General features: G+C 48.8%; 1 protein-coding gene across 1 annotated transcript; it reads right to left on the bottom strand.

Annotated features, from left to right (window-relative positions):
- Positions 1-4,249: 4,249 nt before the first annotated feature.
- Positions 4,250-6,411, bottom strand: Ier5 (immediate early response 5). The gene has a single exon (XM_055624507.1). The coding sequence runs from the start codon at positions 6,131-6,133 to the stop codon at positions 5,225-5,227; it is 909 nt and encodes a 302-aa protein (XP_055480482.1). The 5' UTR covers positions 6,134-6,411; the 3' UTR covers positions 4,250-5,224.
- Positions 6,412-8,598: the final 2,187 nt, after the last annotated feature.

Raw genomic sequence — 8,598 nt, 5'->3', positions numbered from 1 at the left:
GCTCAGTGGTGATGCTATTAAGGCCAGTTGTTCTTTCTACAGGTTCCGTGAACTGACAGCCAGTACTGGTCACCTCTGTCCCTAAGTGGGCAGCATCCAGTGGTGGAGATGGCTGTGGATCTAGAGAAGGGAGACTCGCCCTTTCAGGAATGCAGTCCCCAGAGGCTTCCCCTTCTCTGCCTGTAGGATTCCAAAGGCCTGAGGCAAACCCCAGGATGCAGTCCAGCAAAGATGATTTGGGCTCTATCCATGGGAAAGGGGGGGAGGGGGAGCACAGAGAAATTGCTAAAGAGGTTTTTTATATTTAAAATCTTCATTCCCACTGGGAGAGGGGGGTAGCACACATGGGCAAAAAACTGGATCAGGAAGGAGGCATTCAATGAGATATGTATATTTTGCCTCTGCTTTCATGTGCTTTTTCTGTTGTACCCTTAATAAATACTGCTGAAAAAGTCCAATGGCATGAGTTAAGAGCGAAGTGATTCCTCACATCGACTCAGCTTCTGCTCCTCTTTCTCCCAAGGCTTTCTACTGGGTAGAACTTTTAATCTGAACAATGGTTCAAAGGCTGAGAGACAAACTGCTCATTACTGGACAGAGTGCCAGGAATCCTGGGAAGCCAACCTCACTCCCCACTGGAGCACTGCACCTCACAGTAAAGGCTCCTTTCATAGTCGCAGAAGGTTGGATCAGCATTTCTTTTCATCTCATCTTCTTTTAGGAACTGCTGGGATAAAAGGGAGTCTAGGAGAATGAAATTTTCACAAACAGGACAAGAATAAAATATTTAGGGCAAAAGAGCAGAAGTCCTTTGGATATTCAGTGAACTGAACTAACTCTACTAAAAAAAATAATATTAATAATAACTATAAAGAAATAGATTTCTGTCAAACTCCATGCCACAGTACGAAGCTTTAGACCACAGCACACTGGCTCCAAGCTACATCATCACAGCAGGTAAGTTGAAGAGACTCAGCTTAACCCGGGGATAACATAGGGGCAGTTCTGTCATTAACTTCATTCCCAATACTAACGTCTTTTATTCTGAGTATTCTACCAAAGAAGTTAAAAGGTCCAGTCCCCCACAGCTCCCCATGCTAAAGCCTAATCTGTCATCAGTGGAAGGAAGGTAAACTGTGAGAAGCCATGGAGAGAATCAAGGCACTTGGAGCAGCAATTCAAGCTTTCCATCATTAGTGGTTTCCCCCAAATACAAAAGACGGTTTCTCAAAGTGACATGCTTAGGAGCACTGAATTTATTCTATCACCTTCACTCTCTATTAATGTGATCTTCTTGGAATCCCATTTTTTGTTTTGTTTTGTTTTGTTTTGTTTTTTAAATAAGACCCTGCTCTATGTAGCTCTGGCTGTCCTAGAACTTGCTGGGTAGATCAGGCTGGCCTCAGACTCACAGAGATCTGCCTGCCTCTGCCTCCTGAAGGTTGGAATTAAAGCCATGTGACACCAAGCCAAGCCAAAACTCCCTTTAAACATCTGGCTTTCGCATGGCTGTTTTCAGCTTGGGAGTCTAGCTCAGTGGTTGAATGACCCCAACATGTTTGGGGTCCTGGTTTCAGTTTCTGATGCTAGAGTGCTTAATTTAATGAAGAGACTAGAGACCCTCTCAAAGTGGTCCCCCTCCAAGAAGGTTAGATATTCAAAACTGTTTCTAGTCACACTGTATCTCATTCGATTACCATAATCCTACCTGTGCTTCAAGATGTCCAAGCCTATCAACACAAGTGCTTAGGAAACGCTCTGTGCCAAAGCACACACCTTTAATCCTAGCACTTGGGGAGGCAGAGGCAGAGGCAGGAGGATCTCAATAAGTTCAAGGCCAGCCTGGTCCACAAAGTCCAGGACAGCCAGGGCTACATAGGGAAATCCTGTCTCAAAAAACAAAACAAAACAAAACAAAAAACAAACCAACAAACAAAAAGAGAAACATTCTATGCCAAGCAATTAGAGCTAAACATAGCTCTATGGTCTTTTTTTTTTTTTTTTTAACTCCATTACTCATCACTGAAAGCATTTGTATGTCAATAAGAACTTTGCCCTTTGAGAGTTTTCACTCCTGTGTACTCCTTTCTGAAAATAGAACTGATAAAATCCAAGAAAGTCGCAGGGTTGGTGTGAGACAGACACAGCAACCAACTCAGCTGGTAGAGCAAGGCTTCATGTCTGCCAAGGGCCCAGAGAAAGAGGGAATGAAAAGACTCGTATTTGCTAATAGGACCAGCTAAAAATAGAAACCTCCTTCTCCTTTCCTACAAATATACACAAATTCTTTTACCACAGCTCCTGGTTTACACACACACTTCACTTCTAGAGCAACAACAGCAACAGCTGAGTGCTTCCCAAGTATGGGGTACTTGTTTTGTTCGGGATCCAAGACAGGCTCTATGGAAGCAGTGGCTAGCTTCAAACTGGAGAACCCCCTGCCTCAGCCTCCTGAGTCTAGGATCACCTGCATGTGGGCACCTTGCCCTGCAGTCACTAAGTGCTTTCTAAGACCATTAACTCAGTGATTTTCACAACTTTATGAGGCAACTACAATTATCCTTATTTTACAGTTGGAAAAAAGAAAAAAAAAAAAGCCAGATTTGAAGCAACACAAACCCTCAGAGAAAAGTGGGGCAGGAGAATCCAGGCATCCTGACCCCAAGAGCCCATACTGTTACACTGGTTAGTTTCTGCAACAAAAAAGATGATGTAAAACCTTTTTCCAGTTTATAGTCTCTAAGCAAACCCATGGTCACATGGTTCATCTTTGTGCAAAAGGGAGGCTGAGGAGGGAACCTGGTTTCCTCTACAATAAATATACAGCTCTTCACACCAAATGTTACCCCCTTTCCAATATGGAAACACACCCAGACAGCTGTTCAAGCATAACTGCACTCTAGTAACAGGAAATGTTTGCAGAATTAAGGCCCTGGACACCGGCAGTTTAAGATTCTTAATGGAGCCTTAGCAGTTATAATAGAGCTTAAGTACCTAATCTCTAAGAGAAAAGCAAGGTAATTTAATAACACCCTGATTAGAGCATGTTTTATTCTATGTATACATTATGGTGATAGAGAGTTAATCACTTCTCTTGCTTAAAGAGCTAGTCACAGTCTTACAGGAAGAGCAAAGCGACAGCCTACTCAACTATGGCATTAGTCCGAGTCATTAGAACTTCAGCTAAGGCCAAGGCATTCCGTTATATGCTCCTTTGGTCTAAAGGCTAAATAAATAACCTTTGCCTCTTTCCTCAGTTTCTCCTGTCTCTTTAAGTAGTCTACTTAGTTAGAAACTGGCACCATTTTTAAAGCACTAGCAATTATATTTTAAAAGTGTCTAATTGGTTTCCTCCTAAGAGATCACTACCTCTTAAGTACTAAACATTTCGCAGTAGACAAAACGGTCTCTTTAAATTGTTGTGGCTGTCATCTGTTTATCATGACCAAAACACTTATGTCATCATGTAGGTGACAAGAGCAAATCAGGAAGTTCTGCTAAATGAGAATTAAATTTACCCAACCCTCCTTGGCCTCCTTCCTTCTCAGGTTTGATACACATAATTTCACTTTCAGCCTTTACTTTCCATAACTGAAGTCCTGATTTAGACAAGTCAGTCTCATCGGTTTCTTCACATTTGGTCCTAATAGACCTCTGAAGTAAGTTGCTATCTAACTCCCCCCGACCCCCTTCAAACCTAAAATTTCATCCATGGTCAATTAAACAGACCCGTTACTGAAACAAAGTTTTGGTCAAAACTTTTGAGGATAGGAAAGGTTTCAAAACTTGGAATTTAGTATATAAAGATTCCATCAGATCAGACTATAGAAAGCCTGGCCTTTTGGTAACTACGGAAAAGGCATTTCTACTGACAGGTCTCAAGCCTCCAGTCATGGATACCAACACCAGTACCTATTAGTCCAATGAGATTGGGGCATGTCCAACAATGTCCCTAGTCTGGGAATGACTGATATTAAGAACCACGCCTTTGTCGGGTGTGGTGGCACAAGCCCTTAATACCGGAACTCAAGAGGCAGAGGCAGGAGGACCTCAGAGTTCCAGGTCAGCCTGGTCTACAAAGCTGAGTCCAGGATAGATATCTAAGGCTCTGTTTCAGAGAAACCCTATCTTGAAAACAAGAACAAAACAAAAAACCCACAAACCACACCTTCCATTTCCCAGCCTGGCTGCCCCTCCCCCACCTTGTTGGAAACCCAGACAGGTGATTACATACAAGCAGGCAGTGGAGTTGCTTCAAAATATTTAATACGTGTTAGACACGTAGTTACATTTTTATACAAAAATCAATACAGAGGAGGAGAAAATACTGTACAAAAACCTTATCAGCTCCCCCAACCTTTATACAACAAAGACTGGAGTCACCGTATCTACAAAACCATAAGGTCCTTCCACTTAGAGCTCGTCTGTAAACTTTGTTTCATTAAACACTTTTTAAAAGCACTGTGTAGTAAGTTCTGAGCTAGAGCTTTTAAAAATATATCTTTTCTCTATAAACTCCGTATTTCCAAGCTTGAACTCTTCTGTTCAGTTCAGCAAGCTTTTTCCCCTGTGGGGAATTGAAGGTCCCTTAATGTTCAGCTTTCCCAGAGTAATCACAGGGTAGAAGCGCTTCTTCTGTGCCAGAGAAAGGTGGGGAGGGAGAAAAATAATACAAGTCTCTACTCCAGACGAACTCCCTCTAGTCTGAGGAAATCCTGTGAGGAAACGCCACTCTGCGCCCCGGTGCGGTTCTACCTTTCATGAGAGGTGTGTGTAAAGTCCCTCTCTCCCCCAAGTACGAACGGGGAACTCCCCTGCCTCGAGCCTTTCAGCAGCTTCCTTTTTCTGAGCTGCTGGCAGAGGAAAGTCCCTGTCTGCACCCCCAAAGTCTCAAGCCCCGGGGAGGGGGCGGTGCATTCCAGAACCTCACAACAGTCTCGACACAAGACAAACCCACACACGGACACACACAGATATCAAAGTTAACGATCGATCGTCCCCTTCCGTTAAGCCTCCAACTCTAGGTCTCTGGATGAAACTCGAGAGCCACGGCCCAGCCGGGCTGCCCCTTCCGGGGCGCAGTGCTGCCCGGCAGCAACCAGTCTGCCCTACGCGCCCAGCGCCTACGGTCCCGGCTCGTCCTCGCGGCCGGGGAAAAGGGTCCGGTCGCACTTCGGGGACTCCCGCTGCTCAAGCTCCAGCCGCTCGGGGCCCCGGGGGCCGCTCAGAAGGCCACGATGGCTGTGCTCCAGGGGTTCATGTCTCTCAGCACCGGCTTGTCGCAGCAGATCTGCCCGGGCTCGGCGGCTTCCGGGCCGCCCTCCTCCGCCTCCTCCTCCTCCCGGCCGCCCGCAGGGCTCTTCCGCAAGAGTCCCGAGAAGCTAGACCCGAAGATGCTGATGAGGTTCGCCACGTTCCCGGTCTCCATCTCCTCGTCGGCGCCCTCCTCCCCGGCGGCCGGCTGCTCCTCCGAGTTCCGGCGCGGCTTCTTGAGCGGGGTCAAGCCCGGGGCCGAACAGCCCCCGCGGCCGCCACCCACTCCCGCCGCGCCACGCTTCCTGGGACACGGGGCGGGTGGCGCGGGGGAGCCGTCCCCGGAGGACGGCCGCTCCTCCCGGCCCGGGGCGCAGCCGCACGGGCGGCGCACCGCCCGGGGACCTTCGGGGCACGCGCCCGGGCCGCCTCCGGAAGCCGGCGCGCGCGGACGCCCCCCGCGGCCCCAGGCGGCCGCCGCCGAGTCCTCGTCTCCGCCCCGGGGAGCGTCCCCAGCCCCGGCCGCCGCGGCGATCGGCTCCGAGCTCCCCGCTGCCGGCGTGTGGCAGGCGGAGGGGCGCTGAGGCTGCGCCTCGGGCTCCGGCCAGGCGGCGCGGGCCACCGGCGGGGGCGGCTCTCCCCAGCCCGAGGGTGGCCCGGCTACCGCCTCTCCCGGCTGCTGGGGCGGCGGGGTCCCCGCGGGGCCGGCCAGGTAGAGGCCAGGGCACGGGTCGCTCAGGTAGACTTGGCGGGCGCTGCGCAGCACCAACGACACCAAGAGGTTCTTGTGCAGCTTGATGCCGCCGCGCTGGACCCGCGAGTTGTAGATCTTGCCCAGGGAGATGCTGACGATGCGGTGAGCCTCCAGCTTGAACTCCATCCTGCCTCGGCTTCTCGAGGTCTGGCGCCCGGACGATGGGGCAAACGCCCGCTCCCCTTCCGAAGCGGCTGGAGGAGCGGGAGGCGGGGACAGGTCCCCCCCCCAGGGGTGCACCGTCGGCGGCTCAAAGCTCGGTGGAGAACTCGGTGGGGAAAAGACCGGCGACGCGTAGCTTCCCCCTCCTCAGCCTCTCCGCCTCGGAAGACGCACCCGCCGTGGGCTGGTCGCTACACTGAGGGCTGCGGGGCCACGCCGCGCCTTATATACGCTCCCCGAACGCCAATCACAGAGCGCCGCCAACCGTTCTGGGCGGGCCCACGCGCCTCGTGCGCCGCCCCCGGCCAATCGGAGGCAGAGGAGGGGCGCCGGGGCCGGTTCAAACGTTAGTCCCGCGGAGCGAGCTCTTAAAGGGGGCGGTCGCGGGCCGCCGGGTGACCGCGCGAGGTGGGGATTTGGGTTCCGAGGCGGTGATGTGGACGGGCGAGGCCCACAGAACTGTCCGTGGTTAGGGATTCCGCTCGCTTCGTGAGGCACCTTGGCAAACTCACTCGATCCGAACTATTGGAACTCTTACTCGTTTGAGCGTGCTGGAATCTACTACATAATAAGGTTCGGCTCCTCTCACGCGCAGTTTCCAGCTGCTCACGCCTGTAACTCCTGGTCCTTCTTGGCAGAAATAGAAGCGGTGGCAGTACATTGGAGAGACAACCCTGAATGACACCCAGCGCGAGGTGTCGGAAATATTAGTTTGGAGTCAGCCTCTTCCCATTAGAGCCACATTCAGCGTTTGGCTACAAACAAAAGGGGAGGGTCTAGAAATTCCCAAGCTTCTGACTTACCAAAGGAGAGTATTCAGATACAAAGTTCTCACCGAAAGCTCGCGTTTTTCCCTCGGTTCCCGGGATCCTCAGTACCTACTTCTCCACAGTGGTTTGTTTGTTTTTTTTAAAAAACATTGTAACTAATCTCTTCTTGGGGGAAATGCAGTAAGTCTAAAAATACAAATAGAGAAGTTCTGGTTTCCCACAAAGTTGTAAATTTGTTTTGTGTCAAGCTGAGAGTATGGGGAAAGGATTCTAGGGTTTTCCTGGCCAGCCAATATAGTCCATCCACTGAGTCTTAAAATACCTGACAAAAAGGCCACAAAACTGCACTGCTACCTTGATGACTTTGCAAATTACCTCATAGCCTTTCAGTTTCAATTCTAAAAAGGAGAAATCGCCTAAACCCTTTATTTTCCAGATGATAGATGACACCTCTCAGAGACGATCTAAATAATATAATTAAGCACAGCTTACATGGAGTCTATGTGAAAAATTGCTCTGATCCTACAATAGGGTTTAGCCAACCAATGTATTTATGTAGAAGTACTAGTGAGAGGTAGCTTGATTTAGAGCCAGCTCACAATCGGGGTGCCCTCTGATGTGATGGCTGGGTGATGTTAGCTTTGACACTATCACTGCCATAACTGAAACCCAGAGTTCCTCCCTTCTAGGAAGTCTCAACCCACATAGAGGACAGAAAATAATTATAACATGTAGCAACATATATTTGGGAATAACACGAGCTGCTTCTCCCCTATTTTCTCCCCGTGAAAATATTTTTAACAATATTTATTGAATATTGAAATCCAGGTCAGCACCTAGATCCTGACCACTCACCCTTAAAGCAACAGAGACTTGTCTTCCAAACAGAACACTCAGTGAGGCTCTAATGGAGCCCACTGCATTACAAATGACTTATTTATGGGGTCACGGAGAGTGTATCAGGTAATGGCGCATCATCACAGATATCAAGGCCACACAGTAAGTGGTACTTAGACAAGTGTACAGAAATATCCCATGTTCCTGTCTAATACAGCTTGTTTAATTTACAGGCCAACTGATGATTCATCCCAAGTGGTCTTGGTGAGCTAGCTAATGACCATGGGCAGGTTCAGGACCTGGTCCTCTCAAAGCTTTTATTTCTTTTATCTGCACTTCTTTTTTTAATATCATTTATTTATTTTCTTTGTTTTTTGGCACAAGGTTTACCTGGGTAGCTCTGGTTGTGTGGAACTAGCTTTGTAGACCAAGCTAGCCTTGAACTCAGAGATCTGCCTGGCTCTGCCTCCCACTAAAGGTATGTACCACTACACCCACTAAGCATTCTGATTTAAAAAAAAAAAAAAAAAAGACCTCGGTTCCATTCCTACTCAAATTTTCTGATGAACTTGAAAATAGTAGGGTTTTACGGGGATCTAGATATTCCCAATAAGGGTTTGAAGCATCTTGGAAGGAAGGCCAAGACCTTAGACCTCACCAGACTCTCACAATCAAATGGAGAAAAGTGTGAGAACTTTTAAGTAAAACAATGCTTGCCAAGGACAAGCTACAGGGCTAGAATCCCAGCTTGACCTTCTTACTTGCTTTTAGAAGAATTTTAATTCAGGACATGGCAGCTCTGGCAGATCACATCCAAAGACC

The sequence above is a fragment of the Psammomys obesus genome, unplaced genomic scaffold (assembly GCF_907164565.1).
Source record: "Psammomys obesus unplaced genomic scaffold, mPsaObe1.curated_primary_1811, whole genome shotgun sequence".
Taxonomy (NCBI): domain Eukaryota; kingdom Metazoa; phylum Chordata; class Mammalia; order Rodentia; family Muridae; genus Psammomys; species Psammomys obesus.
The sequence above is the reverse complement of the archived record's forward strand: the minus strand, read 5'-3'. Positions and strand labels throughout refer to the sequence as shown.

Bases quoted from the DNA above. Each gene is read 5' to 3' on its own strand.
- Ier5 (XM_055624507.1), bottom strand. From the start codon at position 6,133: ATGGAGTTCAAGCTGGAGGCTCACCGCATCGTCAGCATCTCCCTGGGC.